Here is an 18,876-nt window from a genome sequence, read left to right on the forward strand (position 1 = left end):
CGGGCCTGGCAATCGGACCTGTGCCTGGGGAGAAGCGACGTGGGCAGGAGCAGCTGAGCTGCAGCTGCAGGGGCAGCCAGGGAAGGGGCATGCCGGCCCCTGGTGGAAAGCGGGCAGGAGCAGCGAGGCGGGGAAATGGAGCCTCCGGGAGGGTGGGAGGGACCCTAACTGGAAAGAAGGAGAAGGAGGGAGAGGGGGTGGGAGGGGCATAAAGAGACAAGGTAAAGGGGGAGAGCAAGAAGGAGGGGGTGAGATACAGCAGAGGCACAGACAAAAAGATCAAAATCAGACAGACAGACAAACAAGTGCACAGGTGGCGCATGGTGGAGAGACTGAGGGGACAGGGGGAACAAGGCCAGGCTGAGGAAGGGAAATGCCCGCGAGGCAGGTGGCTGCGCGGACCCCAACCCTAGGCAGCTGCAGGGCCCAAAAAAGTGGCTTTTATGTTTGTTCTACGCACACCCAATTTTGGTTACAAAGGGTTAAAACATAAAACAAGGGCCACCGCCAGAGGTGTCCAGTCTGGGAGCTCCTGCCTCCTTCTCTGAAGGGGCCCCCAGCAGAGGGACAGGGACAGGGCACACGCAGCGTGGAAGGCAAGGAGGCTTCTGTGCCCCATTTTGCGGGGTGGTACTACGGCAACTGTGAAGATGGTATTAAACTCATTTGTAAGCAGTTAGAAGAGAACATAAAAGACTATGGGTGCAGCCTGGGGCCCCCGCTCCAAGGGAAGCACCTGGGTAAGGTCATCAGCTCCAGCGGAACCAAGCTGAGAACACCGCCCAACTTGACCAAGCAGCTCTCAAACACCCTGCAACACCTACTCCAAGCCGGCAGCACAAAAACCACATGCAACCAAATGGACTCCCAGCCTAGGGCAGTCACGTTCTCTGGCTGCTGCCGGGAAGCAGAAAACCGCATTGGGTCACACAAGGCCCACCTGCCGTATTTTTTAAACAATAAAATCTCAAGCACATTACTTTGTGAGCTTTCAATTTTATTAGAAGCATCACAAGAACAGTCCAGAAGCTGTGTCTGCAGACACGATGGGTTCTGTTACTGGTTCCACAAAGACCTTCCAGAGCTCCTGCAGCAGAGAGAGGGGGAGATTCCGAGATGTGCAAATGAGACTTCACGATTTCATAAAGGGACGTAATCAGCAAAAGAGAAGCCCCAAACAAGACGCGAAAAACGGGCAGCATGAAAGCTACCGCGAGAGCAGGGAGCCTCTCCCGGTGCTTTTATTGCTCTGGGCTCCGTGGAGGCGGAGCTGGATGCTGAGTCCTGGCACTGATCTGAGAGGCAGGAGGCTGCCACACTGTCAAAGGGACCAGAACGGCCACACGTCGCACACCTTCTCCATTCTGGGAGTCATGCAGCACAGCTGCTGGATTTTGTGAGGAGCTGATTTCTTGTCTGTGTGATGCTCCTCTTAATGCTGGTAGGTGGAGAAGGTACAAAACGCGCCAAGTTCTTAGTGGGAGCCTGGCACCCTCACTAGGAGGGGCCCGGGAAGCTCAGAGGCCGCGGAGCGATGAAGGGAAGGCCCTCCTCGCACATGGAACCCCACACACGAACGAACGCAATGCCGTGCTTGCTGGCGGAAGGGACCGGGGGGCGAGCTGAGCAGGCCCCTCCTCCTAAGAGCCAGGCCGGGTCTCCAAAGACCCAGACAAAGGGCGGCTGCAGACAAGAGGCCAAGAGAACGAAAGACCTTGGGACTTATATGAATCCAGCTCCTACAAAGTTTAAGGGATTTTAAAGGGTCTTCTGACTTTGCAGATTTCCCCCTAGTGCTGGTTTTAAAACTGTAATAGGAAGTGATTAACCTCAGTCCCACCCTTTCCTGGCTGGGACTCACCTTGTCTCTCGCTGAGACAGCCGGCACCTAGAGCATGTCATTGGGGTTATTGCTCAGAGGCCTATGTGATGGGACCCCACTTGCCCCGTCAGATGGGCCACCGGCCATCAGGCAAGCCCGCCTAGGCCACGAGGCCACACACTTTCACAGTGAAGACGTGGCCGTCGGCACTGGGGCTCCTGCGTCAAGATCTTCAGCCCAGTCAAGAGCAACCCACACGCAATGCCCGCCCCCCCCCCCCCCCGCTTCCCCTGGAGTCTGCACTGCCCGCGGCAAGAGGAAGTGCTCTAAGGCCAAGTGACCGTTGGCCAGGCAGGCCCTCCTGGACCTGGAGAGAGCCCAGCGTCGGGGTCAGCGGGGAGAGCGCGGGCCGGGCTGGACCTGGAGGCTGGCTCACGACCTCCTCCAGCCGACAGCCTCACGCCAGAGCAAGCTGCCCTCGGGCGGGCGGGCACACCTACCAGCTGCTGGATGCGCTCGTAGACCAAGAGCTGCGGGAAGGAAACGTCCACCGGCTCCACCGCGAAGCGCAGGCGCCCACCGGTCAGCCCCTCCAGTCGCCGCAGGCATGAGCGGAAGTGGTCGTAGGCCTCGCACGTGACCTCCAGGTGCCGCAGCGTGAAGTTCAGCCTGCGCACAAGCCGCGACACACACACTGCCTGTCACCACCGGAGGCTCTGCGGCTCCCTCCCGTCACGGCACTGGATTTTGAGCGCCTCCTGCATGCTGGGCGCCAGTGCACGGCCTTCTGGCATCTGCAGGAGAGCCTGGGAGGTGGGGCCGGCTACGGCCTCCGCTCAGGTGGGGACTGGGGCTCAGAGAGGGGAAGGCATGTGCCCAAGATTCCACCCGAGTGATCGGGTCCACACGTTGCCACTGGTCACGTGGACCCTGAAGGGGGTCCTGGAGGTCATCGGTGTAAACAACGCTGCAACAGATGTGTCCATCTGGACGGCTCCGTGCACGGCTGGGATCGCCTCCTCAGGGCCGGTTCCAGATGCTGAACTGCTGGGTCAATCAGTGTGTTCGCATGTGTAAAACAGGTAGCTAGTGGGAGCTGCTGTACAGCACAGTAGCTCAGCACAGTGCTCTGTGATGACCTAGATGGCTGGGATGCGGGGGGTGGGAGGGAGGGGATATATGTATACACATAGCTGATTCACTCTGCTGTACAGCAGAAACTAACGCAACGTTGTAAAGCAATTATACTCCAATAAAAAAAAATCAGTGTGTTTGGGTTTATGGCTTTTGCTATATACTCTAAATTGCCTTCAGAAAAGCTGTGGGTTATCACAAGAATTAGAGGAAAATGTGTGCAGGGGGCCCAGCACTGAGTCTATCACAACATGGTCACTCCATCAACAAGAGCCCTAACGTTTCAGGACATCCGGGCAGAAACGCCCCGGAGGGGCTCTGTGTCAGGGTGAGGGCAGAGGCCCGGGGTGCAGAGTGGACATGTGTCTGGGCTCTGACGCACTCACTGCCCAGCTACAGCCTGGACGGGTCCCTGATGCCTCAGCCCTCCTCCCGTCGGCTGTGCGATGGGGATGGCAGTGCCTGCACACGGGGTTGGTGAGCGGATTAAACGAGGCCACGTGTGTAAAGGACCAGCGGGCCCGGCCGCAGCAGGTGCTGGATAAGCAAGTGATGAGGACGACACCAGTGAGGACGCATCTGGAAGGTGAGAGTCTGGCCCCGCGAGGAGCTCACCTCTTTTCCACAGAGAGGATGGCGGTGGAGGCGTTCTTCAACCTGTGAGCCAGTCGGGACAGTGTTTTAAACAGAGCATCAGTTAGGTCATCGTCGTAAAACACTGCGGGGAAGAAAACAGGCAAATATCAGAGGAAATGAGTCCTCAGCGGGCCCCATGGACGGAATCTCTGATAAACATAACAGCCACAGCGCTCAGAATGAAAGCGGCACGGAGCCGTGGTGGGAGCCGGCCCGTGACGACGAGCGGTGACACCGGCTGTGCCGCGGAGGCGCCCTCACCTTCGGCCGCGAGCACGATGGTGGTGTGGCCGTACAGGTCGGAGATGTCCTCCTCCGACCAGCTGAAGGGGACCTCGGGATCTGTGAAAGGGGAAGGACACCTTGGGTTCAGCCCTTTCTCTGCGGGCCACCAGCTCTCACCGAGACAGACTGAAAGAAGCTTCAGGAAAAGAAATGGGGTCGGGTAAGCTCGGTGCAGTGGGCGCCACCAGGCAGCCCCGAATCCCAGTGCCTCCGCCACCCACGTGGAAAACTTCAGGGAAGGAGGTGCCCCTTCTGCCGGGGCGGCTACGTTATCCATGGGGGTCTGACCTGCTGACTCGGCCAGTAGCCTGTGCAGAAAACGATCTACACCTCCGTCCATGGCATTCCTGCCCCCGTGGACTTGCTGTGTGACCCCAGGAAAGGTGCTTCACCTCTCTGGGCTGCAGTGTTTGCACTAGAATGGGCATAACAATGCTTCCCTCACAGGACTGTCGGGGAGACCAAAGGACCTCAAGTGTGCTAGGTGCTTGCTAGGTGACAGGCACTCAACAAGCAATGATTTTCCTCACCTGACATCTGACAGGGAAAAGAAAAGTTCTTGTACAAAGAAAGAGCAAAGGTGCAGGTCTGAAACAGTCTGCATAAGAAATTTAGAAATGTTCCCCACCCAGCAGCCCCTGAACCCCTGGGGCCGACTCCCTGCTGCAGGCAGAGGACGGGTGCTAAGCGGGAAGCTGCTTCCTGGCAGGCAAACGGTCTAGGCCCTGGAGTCCCAGACTTGGGTTCACACCCTGACCTGCCAGGTACCTGTGACCCTGGGCAGGCACTGAACCTCTCTGAGCATCAGTCTTCCCCGGAACTGGGGACTCTAGGACCGACTGGACAGTGATACTGTGAGTCTGAATGACAGAATGAGTGCAGGGTGCCTGACATGCGGCACCAAGAATGGCAGCTGTCACTCTTCAGCCAACGGAGCTAGGACGCTGCTGGGCGGTCAAGGCCACAGGGCTGATGGCCTGGGGGCAGCCCAAGGAACCAATGAATCAACTGGGACACGACAGAGGAGGCCACGCACCTGTGCAGAGATCGTCTTTCAGCCAGTCCAGTTCCTTGACCTTAATCACACCGCCTGCAAAACAAACACAAGTGGAACTCCCCAAACTCTGAACACAGTTAGGAAAGAAGATAAAACTTCCCACTACACACCAAGATCCATCCATCCCACATTTGTTGAGTGCTAAGCATCAGGCCCGGTGTCGGCCCAGGGGGCAGAGATTCGTGAGGTACGTCCCTGTCCTGGGACACAGGCAGGGAGCAGACACTGCTATGAAAAGGACGCGCCAGGTGCACGGGAGGACAGGGCTCTCGTGTCGATGGGCGTCAGGGAAGGCTCTGAGAAGGCACTTCACACCACTCCTTCCTTCCAGGCCTGCTGACAGCCTGCTGTGCCCTGGGCATTCAACAAACATGACACAGGGGATCAGACAGGGCCCTGACCTCACGGAGCACGTGGTCTAGTGGGGCGGCAGATGCCAATCAACTAGTCCCATAAACAAATGTCAAAATACCATGGTTCAAGGTGTAAGGAGAGCCTGTAAGGGGACTGTGATCTTGCCTGGACGTCTGAGCATGATTAGGAACAGACGGGGGAAGAGGGAGAGGAAACAGGCCGGAGGAGAGAGCAGAGCAAAGGCCCCAAGCGGATGGAAGCTCCAGCAAGGCCAGGCTAGAGCGGAGGGAGCCGCTGTGGGGAAGGGGCTGCCGACAGGCGAGGGCCAGGCCCCACGGGGTCCGGAGAGGCCAAGGAGTTGGGTCTGTACTCCGAGAGCAATGAGAAACCTCTGAAGGCTCTGACGCCTGGGGGGCCAGATGACCCGGTGGGAGCCCAGAAGAGCGCCCCAGATCGCGCTTGGAGCAGAAGGCCTGGCTGGGCAGCTCCTCCATCATGGCAGCTCACTCCTGCGGCGGGGCAGGAATCTGATGGTCAGGCCGACAGGGCGGGGGCGCTCTGGGCAGAGGGGAGAGCATGTGAAGTGAGCCCAGGGCTCGCTGGATGCAGGGCTGGACAGCGGGGCTGCCAGGACGAAGACAGGAAAAGCCGGCCAGGGCCAGACCAGGAGGTCTGGAGCCAGAGGAGGAGCTTGGACTTCACCCCCGGAAGATGCTCAGTGGGGAGTGAAGGGGTCAGGCTGCATCTTAGAAAGGTCGCTCTGGACACTTGGGCAGCTCAGACAGGAGCTGGGGAGACCAGGTAGGGCCCTGCGACCTGCAGGGAGGAGAGAGCTGAGGTAGGACGTGGCTGTGGGCGTGGGAGGAGATGAGGCGAGGACAGAGCCGTCCAGCATCTGAAGTGACACGAAGCGAGACGTCCGCTCCCTCCGCTACCGGGGTGTCCAGGGATGCAGGGAGAACCCCGCTTCCCAGTGTCGTGGTTCTGGGTGTCTGTCTCACCTGCGAAACAGGGAAACCTCCCTCCCGGGCGGGGACCTTCTGGGCCTCACCTCCAGCGGCAGTCAGGTGGCTGTTAAGGGCAATGTTTCGCTGGCACATGGCCAAGAGATCTGCACCGACATCTGGAAAGACAGAAGAGCAAGTCATAAGGTGCCGGCCGTGACGACACTTTTATCTTTGTGCTTCTGCCTGGAGAGAGCTGGTACCAACAGCACGGCTGCAGAAACGTGCAAAATTGAAACAAAAGTTTCTCCTGCGTGTTTTACACTAAAATGAAATATGTTCACCTTAAGGCTCTTTCTAATGATCTCTGCCTTAAAACAGAGAAGACTGTCCTGGTGGGGACAGACTCTGCATTCCAGGGAAGGGTGAGAACTCCCAGCATCTTTAGAGCATATGACACATGCACACACTTCCCGAATCCACCCTCCATATTTCTAATGAACCTGAGCTGGTGTCACGGTCCCGTCACAGGCAAAGCGACTCTGGCAGCCACGTGGCTGGGCAGAGCCAGGGCTGGGATTTGAACCCAGGTGTCTCTGACTCCAACAAGCCTCGCTCTTTGACACCCCAGAAAACTGACTGGAGCCAGGAGGGCATTTGGATGTGATCGGTGGAGACAGAGCACATTCAGGCAGGCTGGAGGCAGGCACCCTGGTGCCTGACTCACCGTCCTGCCATCACGTCTCCCGAGCCACCTGCTGCTCTGATGAGATGGGGGTTCCTGTCACTCGAGCAGATCTGAGTTGTAGCACAGTGTATTCTTGACGGCAGTGGGGGAAGTGCTTTGCCAAAATTAACTTCCCATTAGGAGAGCATGCATATGGAGGGCACAGGGGGTCTTGTGAATGGCATTCGCCCGCCCACTGCAGACCTCCCGGGACTGGACCATCGTTTCCACCTCAGGGACCATGCAGAGCCGGGGACGTGTGTGTGTGGGACTCTGCTCACCGAAGGGCCGCACCTGTCCCTTCTCCTGGGCCACTGGGTAAAGAGAATACTGATGTATGTGCCTGACAACACAGGACTGGGTCAGCAGTTTTTAAGCCTTTATGGTACTTTTTGTCAAAACAGATCTTGTGCGGGATTCTAACACACCAAGCACATACGAGAGGAGCAGCGATGGCTGAGCGGCGGTGGGAGACCCAGAGCCCTGGGGCTGCCCCCGCCTCCACCCCTTGGCCAGCCCCCGAGGGAGCCCACAGAACCCTGCTCCACAGAAAACAGCCTGAGCCCCCCACATGATGAGAGGCACCGTGCTGTGAGCCAGCGGCCATGTATGTGACCTTCGCCCAGCCCCCTGACCTCAGCCTTACCCTGCCCACTTGGATGGAGGGGATGGTGACAGGCTCCCCGGCGACTGCCCAGGGTCACTGTGAGATTAAAGGCGCTGATGCTCATGAAGAGGCTCTACTAACTGGAATGTGCTGACAGGATGCAAGCTCTCTTCCTCTCCAGTAAATCTCTCTCAGGGGTAAGATAACTTGATTAGATGCTGTTGTCAGGTGCTAGGCACTGTTGCTTTACAGCTTGTCTCTTGAGAAGTTCACTGGCGATTTACACTGAATCGTCAAGGAGGCGTAAACAGGGTGGCTTACGCAGGGTATCTGAAAAGTACGCCCGACTCCCAGGCCACCCCTAGCTTCCCCTTTCCTAGCTCAGAAGCAAAAGACGTGCGCCACGAAAACGTCAACTAGGAATCGACGAAACGCAAAGCACGTCAGCAGCACCACTTCCTGCCTAGCAGATATCGAAGATTTAAAACATAATGACACTAACAATAATTACCTGATAAGATACTATTGTACTTTCTTATAAACTGGTATACTCTCCCTAAAAAAGCACGTTGGCAAATCTGGAGTGTAACTGACAGTACTGCACTGTGTCAATTTGCTGGTGTGATCCCCAAACTATGGTGTAGAAGATGTTACCACCGGGGGAGCTGGGTGAAGGGTACATGGCACTTTCGATACTAGTTTGGCAACTTCTATGTGTACCTAATATTATTTCAAAATAAAAAATTTAAAAAGCAATCATTTGACCATAAGTATCAAAAGCTTAAGAAAGGTCCCACCCACTTCGAGGAATCTAGTTTAAGGATTATCAGACAATGAGGCACAAAGGTATTTGTTGCAGTGCAACAGACAAATGCAAACAAAACACAACATACGAAAACAGCCAAAATGTCCAGTAATATAAGAATGGTTAAAAAAAAAGGGACAAAACATTACCTGGTCATTGAAAGTCATTTATAAGTAATTTTTAACGACAGTGGAAAATGCTTTTTCCCTTTTTTGACATTTTTGGCAGGATACAGCACTGAATATATACAGTTTGACTTTAGCTATTGTTTGGGAATAGGTACACACAAAGGAAAAGGAAAAACTTGTAAAAAATATATATACGAACGTTAAAAAATAGATTCTAAAACTTGATCAGATCAACAGCGACTTGATCTGTTTCATTCACTCCTGGGTCTCCTGCATCTGGAACTGTGTCTGGCACGTAGTGGGCATGCAATGAACTGCATATTCTTGAATTTATATGGGAAATGTAAAATTATGAGGAAATGTTATTTGCTGTTCTACAAATTTTCCACAGAGAGTAGGCAAGATTTCCATAATCGGAAAAAAAAAGAAGCTTGTTTTTAAGCCGTATGAGAGGCATATTCCTCATGGTTTTCTGAGATGTTTACTCTTTTGAGGGGCTGTGAACAGAGGTACCAGCAAAACCACTGGTCCTGCACCTGCCGGTCCTGCTGGGTCATCCTCACGCTGCTGAGAAAACAACGAAGGGTGGAGAAAACCAGTGAAAGAGGAGGGCAAAGGCGAGAGCAGCCAAGGTCCAGTGTCCAGTTTCCCGCCTCACTTTTTATCTAGTCAGCACACGCCCTGTGAAGAGCCTACTCCCCCTCAGCGTGAGACGGCGGGGCGTTACCTGTACAGTAGACGGTCTGCGCCATGGTGGCCGCGAGGATGCTGGCCAGCCCGGTGCCCGCCCCGAGCTCCAGCACCGTGCGACCCTGGAAGAGGTCCCGCTGGGACAGGATGTAGTCCGCCAGGAACAGGGCGCCCCGCCACACCTGGAGGGGAGAGGGACCAGGAACAAAGGTGGCCTGCGGCTCCCGAGAGACCCTTCAGGGCCGTGGGAAGCGGACGGGACCTACCCACCTGCTTGCCAACATCCTCCAGGGGGGTGGCCATGGTGTGCTCTGCACGGGACGGAAACCGAGAGAGAAAGGGCCACCGTGAAAACGGGGATGGATAGAACAGAGACAGACGGGGTGCGGGGGAGGCAGCAGAAACACAGGCCAGGCTACAGTCAGGAGGGGGCGTGTGAGCGTCACTCTCATTCAGATCCCTGGGTCTCTGTGCCCGCAGCTCGGAGACTCGGGTCACAGGAGGACTTGGCCCAACTTAATCAAACACACATACCCCACACTCCACTTTTTCATGTTCAGTAACTGCATGTTACGATCATAATATATTTACGTTCTTTTGATCAACTGTATGGGAATAATAATCACAACTCATTCCAAAATACTTTCTTACACTCAGAACCACACTAGAAGTTAACAAAATAAGTTTCAGATTATATCCTTTTTAGATGAAAAATAAGTATGTTAGGGAGTATTCTCAAGCACAAAATACATTAGGACAAAATCTGGTGCTGGTTGTTGGGGGGGAGGTGGAGAACAGAACTATGAGATCAAGGAGAAAAGGGAATGATGGCAAACGTTTTTCCTGTTAAATAAGAACCGGCTCTCGTATCTTTAAGCAAGATACGAGATATGGTGACGGCCATCAAAACACCACAACACACGCACGGCAGACTAGTTCACATCAAACCCCAGGCTCACCTCAAACCGGGAGCAGGGAGTGGGGATGGCGGGGGGAGGGGACAGCAAGGCTGAAGGGGTGTGTGTCTGTGTCTGTGTGAGTGTGCACGTGCCTGAGAGAAGAGGTCTCCTTGCTTTCCAGCCCTGCTCTGGACCCTCAGTGTCAGCTTCCCCCATCCTGCCCATCCCTCTTGCCCAGTCTCTGCAGCCCCACGGCACACTGTCCCTGACCCACTGGCCCCCCGCTGCAGCCCCACGGCACACTGTCCCTGGCCCACTGGCCCCCGGCTGGGGCACGCGTCTCCCCTCCTCCCATCTTTCTTTGTCTCCTTCCAGTTTGCCTGGCTGAGCCAGGGGTGCCCTCCCACGGGGACCTCGGTCGTCTATGCCCGGTCTTTTCTCCGAGGGGGCCCGTGGACTTAAGTTTTGCCTCCAGCTGCATTTAAGGGGTGCTCAGCTTCCCTTGAGTGAGAACATGGACTGAGCTCAGAAAGACCTGCGTGTGAGCCAGGCTCAGTCACGCAGTCTGGCCGGTGGCGTGAGTCACTGAACTTCTCAGCACCAGAGCCACAGTTTGCTCCTTTACAAGATACAGAAATAACATCACCTCATTCATGGGCTCAATGGCCTCCCTAAACAGGGTCAAGGGCAGGGAGCTCCTGCCCCAGGGGAAAGTCACACTTTATATTTAAACAATTCCAGTGGCGTCTTAAGAACATAAAAGCCCAGCCTGAGGAACACACGAGAAACTCCAGGGTTGGCAAATGGGCTTAGACAGACAGTCTTTGTATCTGAGCTGTACCCTGCCCCTACCAGGACTGTCTCTAGACCTGCAGGAACCCAGACTCTCCTCCTCAGTCCGTCTCCCTCCTCCACGCTCAGATCGTCCCCTGGAATGAAAGCTGACGGCAGCTCATGTTTTTTGAGCACCTACTACGCACCAAGCACTGTGTTAAGAACTCTACATGTGCCATCTCTCTCAGTTCCCCACAACCAGAGACCATACCCATTTTACTGACAAGAAAACTGAACTCTGAGAGGTTAACGTACTTGCCCAAGTCACAGGCCAATGGAAAAGGCACGTGACTCGGGATCTGACAGCCCAGGTTCTAGCCCTGCCTCCTCTGAGTTCTCTTTGCATCCCAGTTTATCTATAAAATGGGGAAAATGATCATAATTTACTTTGAACCTTGGGTCTGTGGATTCCTAGCAGGTTCGTGGATAAACTTTAGATTTTTGACAATCCCTGGAAGTAGTCTGGAAAACACATTCTCCTCCCGCTAAGAGAATTTGATTTTAATCAGTTTCTCAAATGGGTCTATAACCTTAAAAAAAGGCTGGGCTTACGAATGGGAGGAACAGGGTGGCCAGGGGAGGGACACCTGCTCAGCACCTGCTCTGCACCAGGCCCTGCAGGAGCACTTACGGGGCAGTATTTATGAAATCACCACCAAAACCCAGGGAGGGCAGCTTCCCCGACCCCCTTTCATAGGTCCAAAAACTTGAGGCTCTGGGTGGGCAGGATACTTGTCCAGGGTCCCCTGGCTTGTGAGGGGTGGAGGAGCTCTACAGGATCCTGAGACCAGGACCCCCTCCCCTGTGCCACATTTTACAGATGTGAGTGTACAGCTGCGGATGGAATAGTTAGGAGTTACTGCTTAAGCTCAGGTATTCAATGACCTTTCTATTCTCCTCCCTCAGGGCAGGTAGGGACCGAGCGACAGTGAGCCGAAAAGGAGGGCGAACTTCCAGGCGCTGTGAGATGGGGCTTCACAGCGAGGCAGAGCTGGCGGCGCACTGACCCTACCCTGCCCTGTGGGACTTTGTTCTCAGCTTGCAGGATGGGAAATTCCCGGAACATTAAACATGCGCCCTGGAGGCCAAACAGCTCGCTGTGAAGTCTGCTGCTCCCCTCCTCAGGGAGGCCAGTTAAGTGACGGCTGAGGGAAAGGAGCAGTCATCGACCCCCAAGAATAACACTTTCCAATGTTCTGATCACGTGACATGGGTAAGAAACATGGGCTGTGGTGTCAGATGGACCTGAGTGTGAGTCAAGGCTCTGCCACTGACTAGCCGTGTGATCTTGGGCAAGTTCCTCAACCTCTCTGAGCCTCAGTTCCCTCCTCTGTGAAATGGGAATACTCATCCCTGGAAAGGCCATGAGGACCAGAGGTAATCCACAGAAAACAGGGTAGGGTCCCCACCAGGGTGGTCTAGAACCAGCCTGCCTGGTACCCAGCAGGCCCTCGGTAACCGTCTGCTGAACGGATGACCACACGGCTATCAGAGCTGCTGTTCCGTCTGGGACAGAACAGTGGACCCCATATGCGCAACCCAGGCCAGTGCTGGGGGAGGCCTTTACCTGGGACCTCAGGCACCATCCAGGACCCTGCATCTCAGTGAACTGACTCACATCACAGCAGTGCTGGGGATGGCCAGAGCCCTGGCTGTGGAGACGGATCACACGGACTCAGAACCTTCCTCCCTGCCCCCAAACGGCACGGCCTTGGGCTCGTCACTTCCTCATTTGTAGCACCCCTCAGAGAAGCTGAGAAGACTATGTGAGGTGATGAAGGTGAACATCAAAGCACTACAGGTGCCTCATCGTGGCTGGCTTCCTTCTTGACCTGGCTGCTCTCCACTCCTGGCATTTCCAGACATCAAAATCCCCGACTCACCAAAGCCCTCTGCCTGCCCCTACACCCGGGCATGGACCCTCTGAGCCCTGCCTGAGTGCCTGCTGAAACCTCCTTCCACCCCACCTCTCCTGCCACTGCATCCCTGCCTCCTCCACCCCCCACGCCCCCAGCTTCTAGCTCCCAGCCCATCTGATGGGCCCACACACTCCTCCAGGTTAACTCTGGATCTCCCTCCCCCTCCCTCCCCCTCTGCCCTGCTCCAGCTCCAGAATCTGCCATGGCTCCCTGCTGCGGGCTCCTGTGGGCCAAATCTTCCACAAACAACCCCGACCCACACCCTGGCATGCTACGTAGGATCAGAGTACTGATGCAGGAGGCAGCAGCACTGAAGCTTCCGGAGCAGGGGACGGCCAAGCTGGGACTTGTACGATCAGGAATGTGTTAGGGAGCGAGCCCTCTGAGAAGGAGGCAGAAGCAGAGGTGCGCAGGGAGAAAGCGCACAGAGGCTGAGCGGGTGAGGCTGGTGTGAGTTGAGGCTGGAGAGGAGGGCGGAGCCACCTCACACAGGGGCCCGGGAGCTATGCTGAGCCTGTGGACTGTGTCTCGAGGGCAATGGGGAGCCACTGAAGAGTCTGGAGCAGGAGGGTGACCCGACAGCACTTTGGCAAGCTCCCCTGCTGCCAGCGGCACTACTGGCTCCCAGTGTCTGGACACCGGTTCTGCTAACCTGTCCTGCCCTGAGATGCCTGGATGGGCCCGTGCTCAGCAGCCTTGCGCCCCGACCGACGCTGTGGCGCCGCCTGGCGGCAGGTGAGCAGCCCTTTATTACCTATTTTGATGACATCGTAGGGGCCACTCTCTCGTGCTTCGTCTCCCAGGACGTCATCTTCCTCCTGCGTTAGAATCATGGGATGTACCTTGTCTCTCGGAGGCCCCGAGGGCTTGGAGGGAGAGGCAGCCCGTGGTCTTCTCACAACGTCCAAATCCCCATCCTCGTCCAGCTGAGCTGCCACCCCCTCCTGGCTGGTGGCGTCAGCCCCAGCCTGGAGGGAGACTCCCTCACTGCTGCAGCCGCTTCTGGCGGGAGAAGTCGCCTCTGCGTGATGGGCTCTGTGATTGCCACCCTCAGCCCCCGAGTCTGTCTGAGGGGCTTGGTTCCACAGAAGCTTGAACTGGGACAGGAAGACTGAAAGGCAAGACAAAACACAAAAGCAGTATATTTCCAAACCGTCTCCTTTTCTATTTCCCTTCCTCAATTTCCACCTGGGAAGAGTTTTAAAGGCCAGGCGGAAAAAAAAAAAAAGGACAAGGACCTACTGTATATATAGCACAGGGAACTATATTCAATATCCGGTAAATAGACCATAATGGAAAAGAAAAAAAAAACAAAGGCCAGGTGGAAATATCATAAAACCAGCAGCAAAGGTCTGTCTGATTCGGCTGTGACGCTGCAGCCTCCAGTGCAGCCCCGCTGATGAGCACCTGCGCTGCAGGCGCTCGGCCCACAAGACCGCATTTACTCCTTCCAGCGGCTATGGAAGTGGCAGTGTCACTCTATTTTATTTTTTATTTAAAAATTTTTTTGGCTGCGCCACACGGCTTACAGGATTTTGGTTCCCGACCAGGGATGGGACCCACACCCCCTGTAGTGGAAGTGCGGTGTCTTAACCAACAGACTGCCAGAGAAGTCCCAGTGTCACTCTGTTTTACAGATGTGGAGGCTGAGGCTCAGAGGTTACGAGAGCTGACCAAGGTCACACAGCTGTGGGCGTGGCTGAGGATTCAAACCCGGTCTACTGAACCCCTGCGCTTCTGCCCTCCTCACCGCACTGCTCAGCCTTAAGGTTGGAAGTGAGGACAAGGATACTGTGTCCCTTACCACCTGGTGGCCAGAAAGTCACTGGGACAGGCTTTGGTAAGAGTATGGGTGCCGGGAGAGTTGGGCTGAAGGCAGGGGGTGTCCTGGGCCAGAGTCCTCCACGTCCCCCGACTGTCTGACCCTGGGGCAACTCGCTTATCTGTTCTGAGCCTCAGTTTCCTGAATCCAGGAATCCAAACTGGGACATGAGGGAAAGGGGAGTTATGAACTGCACCAGAACAACAAGCAAATACAACAGAGTGATCGGAGCTGGGGAGGGCGGCCAGGGAGGGATGAACGTTCTAGGCAGAGCGAAAAGCAAGAGCAAAGGTGCTCAGAGAGGAAGGTACATGCAGTGTGTGAGGGGCGGAAAGGGGCAGAAAGTGGCCACTGAGCAGAGAGGGCGGGAGAGAGAAGTGTGGACACACGGGCAGGGGCTGGGTGGAGCTGGGCCTCGCAGGCCAAAGTGAGGGCTCTGATTTCCTTCTAAGAGCAAGGGAAGCCACTGGAGGGTCTAAATCAGGGCAGTGGTATGATTTGTATTTTTCAAAGGACCCCCTGCGCTGCTGGGGAGAGCAGTGAGGGAGTGTGTACAGGAGAAAAACCAGGGAGCCCTGGTGGGAGGAGTCAGCCGGGGGTAGGGGCAGTGGGCTGGGGGAGCACTGGAATCGGGGCCTCCCCCAGGGCAGAGCTTGACTCATTCCCTCTGCCTTCCCGGCATCGCGTCCAGGTCTGGCACAGAGCAGGTGCTCGGGAAAGCACAGGGGTTTGCTCAGTGAAACAAGGGCACTTAAGAAGTGGTGTGAGGATAAGCTAAACAATCCAGTCTTCCCAATCTTTTCTGTGAGAAAGCAGGAAACACAATGGGCTCCCTGGGGTGCAGGGACCTTACCGGGCTGCCCCACGCCACTCAGCCGCACCATGAGGTGTCTCTGGTTTGGGGTATGGAGGTGGACGTCTGACAGCACGGTGTCGCTTTTGAAGGTGATCTCGTCCATGGCTGGGGCGGGAGACGGCAACCATGGCCTGGGCTCCCCATCAACCATGGGACAGCAGCACCTGAGAGGCGAGAGCAAGTCCTCAGGACAGCAGGTCCCAGAGGGGAACAGTGCAAACGACCCCAGCCAGGTGGCAGAGAGCTCCCTTTTCAATCCTCTCTTAATTCTTCCTGAAGGAGAAAGTCTCAGAGCCTCGGCAAGGGAACAGAATCCAGCTAGAACTTATTTTGTTTTTCACTGTGTTCATTTTCATAGTAATCGTTTATTTATGGTAAGAGATCTACATTTCCATTTATACTGATAAAGTTTTCCTTCCTTTTTTATTTTTTCCAATTTTTTTATTATGAAAATTTTCAAATAGCAAGTTGAGGGCATAGCATAATAAACAGCCATATACCCACTGCTTAGATTCAACGATCATTAATGCTTTTTCACATGATCAATCAATCCATCTATCTAGGTTTTTTCTCCCCTGAACTGAGCACCTTCTAGACATCACACCATTTAACCCCTAAATAATTCTTCAGCATCTGTCTCCAAAGAACACGCTCCTACATAACCATAAGACCATTAGCAGACCTAAAACAATGAACGGTTCCCTTATACCATTTAAAACCCAGTTCATGATCAATTTTCTCCATTTGACACCCAAACGTCCTTTGCAGCTAGTTTTTCCTAAACCAGTATTCAATCACAATTTATGCTTTGCATTTAGAAGTTGTTTTCCCTATAACCTTTTTCTACTAGAAGTTGGCCCCAGCTGCCCATATGTCATTTGTTTTTAAACCTTCTTTTTAAATTAAAAAAAAAAAGTGAGTGGATTTAAAGGAAAAGTAACTAAGAGAATCACTGTACAGGTGATATACAGATGTGGAAAAATTATGAAGGCGACACAGCAGTAACTAAAATTTGGAAAACCATGCTGGAGGCAAGGTGGTCAAAAACAGGAAGGCTTTCCCTCCATCCAAATGTTCCACCTCATCAAAAAGCATTAAACAGCAGCGGCCGCGTGCAGACAGATCCTTGAGCTGTGATGCTGCGCAGAGCAGGTATAAACCCAGTCTCCTACCTCCTTGCTACATGACCTTGAGAAAATTACTCCACCTCTCTGGACCCGTTTCTTCAGCTACATTCTCACCTTGCAGGGTTGGCAGTAGGTGGGGGGATGGGGGGAGATATGTGAGGGAAGGGTGTTAAGTGCTGAGCAGAGCCCTTGGTCCGCAGCAATTGTTAATAAATCCTTGGTTTCAGATGCTTGACCCAAACCTGCCCACAACGCCTGACCTCCTACGGGAACCGTCCCTACTTGGGTGGGTGCGTGCACTACGTGTGTGCCCCACGCATGTCATGAGACCTCTCGGGCCTCCATGTCTTCAACTGGAAAATGGGATCGTCATAACCCAGGCTGTCCACAATCTGAGTCCACATAACTGGAGTGCCTACATTTAAGTACTTTCCACGGGGAAGCAAAAGTTGTACCAACACAAACATTTTTATACAAGAGTCGCCCCCTGCTGGCTGGCTTTCCTATCTAACACTACAAGCCAGCACAAAGCAAGCGGCTTGTGAAGTGAGCCTGTGAATCTGGCAAATGGATGCAGGATTTCATGGTGTCAATGAAAACAATGGAGAAGAAATGCTCGACCCTCAGGTAGAAGTCCTCAACCAATGTGGACTGGAAAAATTAGGATGGATCCAGGAAGAGTATCCAGTATAAATACAGCTTAGACCTACCATGACCAATCGTTTTAAAGACAGATCTGGCTCTCCAGGGACTGAAAGAGGTCCTGGGGGAAAATACTGCAACCGCATACCAAATTTTCTTAAATACTGAGAAAAGCCAAACCCGTATTCTTAATTTCTAGTTGAAATTTCAATTTTAAAATCCAACCTGCACAGGTCTCCCAGGAAACGCACTCTACAATGGAGTACTAGGTTAAGTGGATTCCCTTTAAGGGGCTTTTCCTAGAACCAGACCTCTGGGAATGCAGTAGCACTTTGTACCTGTCTCAGCGTCTGTGTGAGGATTAAGTGAGACAATGATCATTTTCAGGGTTCAGGACATAGTAAGTGCTCAATAAATGACAATAGAAAATATTATCATTATAGTGTTGATAAGAATAATTATTAACTGATGTGCTGGAAGATGTAATAAGGCAATAGCTTCTCTATTTAGGAATAGCTGACTCACAGTCTCTGTCTGGAATGCTGGGGCTGGATGGGCTTCAGTCCCCTCTTCTCACTGGGGAGGAGGGAAAGGACACCCCGACTGCAGATGGGACCTCTGCTTCCTCCTTTGGGCAGCTGACAAGTGTCCTTGGCTCCTTTAAGGCTGTGGGGGCCAGACGCAGACGTTGTCATCCTAACCCCGTCAGGAGTGCCCACTAAAAGCAGTTTGCTGGGATCTGGGGGTTGTAATGCCTCCCCGCCTCCCAGGCTTTCTCTCTGCCAGGTGTCACAAGGTCATCAACAATCAGGAAGTAGAAGGGATTCTGACACCGAGGCCCGGGTCTGTGGAGCAAAGATTTGGCCCTGGCCGCGGCGCGGAGCCGTAGTCAGGGGCTCCAGGGTCCTCGACCCTCGGGGCTCTTCGTTCTCTCTGTCTTGCCGCTCCCTTAACTCCAGCTGGCGAGCTAAGCATTGCCCTCTCAAACTGCAGTCACAGCTCGGGCATCACCCTCCCTTCCTAATCCAAAACCGAGGAGGCTGCGTGGACCGCGAACGGAAACCCAGAGGAAGGCATGGACTCCTCCCAACACCCTGGCTTAGAAGGGGAAACTGAGGCTGAGTGGGGACTTAGGCTTCAGGCCCGTGGGAGCCCGCACTTCAAGGCCAGGCTCGGTGCCAGGAGGCTCCCTGCACCCTTCCGCGTGCCGCCGCCTCTCCCACGGGCTTACCCACCGCCGGCCGCCGCCTGAAGTCCCAACCGAAACGCTCAGCACGGTGCGCAAGCTGCCGCCATTGCAGGCAGCCTGCGCAGGCGCGGCCCCACCCCCTGCGCGTGTGTCCCTCCTCGTCGCCCGTGACCACGCCTATCTGCCGAATCGCGCATGCGTGCCAGCCTCGCTGGCAGACTGGTGCAGCCCTGAGGAGGTGAGTTTCGCACCTGCACAGGTCTGCTCTCACCTGCCCTGGTTTAATGGGGTGGCCGGCCTGGGTGGGACGGGTCTGCGAGAGGGGGGCCGTTAGGTCGCCCCAGGTCACCCAGCTAAGTGGCAAGGCTTGGATTCGAACCCGGGTAGTAGGGCTCTAGA

General features: G+C 54.7%; 1 protein-coding gene across 7 annotated transcripts; it reads right to left on the reverse strand.

The window, feature by feature from the left end:
- Positions 1 to 985: 985 nt before the first annotated feature.
- METTL22 (methyltransferase 22, Kin17 lysine) lies at positions 986 to 18,605 on the reverse strand. Of its 7 annotated transcripts, none has more exons than XM_082670811.1 (12): positions 18,520 to 18,605; positions 17,814 to 17,954; positions 15,517 to 15,683; positions 13,596 to 13,952; positions 9,460 to 9,500; positions 9,227 to 9,371; positions 6,340 to 6,411; positions 4,914 to 4,967; positions 3,854 to 3,934; positions 3,572 to 3,674; positions 2,323 to 2,491; positions 986 to 1,087 (listed from the first exon to the last, which is right to left on the reverse strand). In XM_082670811.1, the coding sequence occupies exons 3-12, from the start codon at positions 15,668 to 15,670 to the stop codon at positions 1,010 to 1,012; spliced, it is 1,254 nt and encodes a 417-aa protein (XP_082526937.1). In that variant the 5' UTR covers positions 15,671 to 15,683; positions 17,814 to 17,954; positions 18,520 to 18,605; the 3' UTR covers positions 986 to 1,009. The 7 variants fall into 7 exon arrangements, with proteins under 7 accessions (XP_082526937.1, XP_082526938.1, XP_082526936.1 ...); XM_082670812.1 differs by having other exon boundaries at positions 18,524 to 18,591; XM_082670810.1 differs by lacking the exon at positions 17,814 to 17,954 and having other exon boundaries at positions 18,520 to 18,599.
- Positions 18,606 to 18,876: the final 271 nt, after the last annotated feature.

The sequence above is a fragment of the Grampus griseus genome (genome assembly GCF_964374135.1).
Source record: "Grampus griseus genome assembly, chromosome: 14".
Classification (NCBI taxonomy): Eukaryota; Metazoa; Chordata; class Mammalia; order Artiodactyla; family Delphinidae; genus Grampus; species Grampus griseus.

What these genes read in the sequence shown, in the direction of transcription:
- METTL22 (XM_082670811.1), bottom strand. Translation starts at nt 15,670, where the DNA reads ATGGTTGATGGGGAGCCCAGGCCATGGTTGCCGTCTCCCGCCCCAGCC. An exon ending in GCAGACCGTCTACTGTACAG is followed by an intron (nt 6,412 to 9,226) that starts GTAACGCCCCGC and finishes CTGTCTTTCCAG; the next exon opens with ATGTCGGTGCAGATCTCTTG. An exon ending in ATCCTCTCTGTGGAAAAGAG is followed by an intron (nt 2,492 to 3,571) that starts GTGAGCTCCTCG and finishes GCTTGTGCGCAG; the next exon opens with GCTGAACTTCACGCTGCGGC.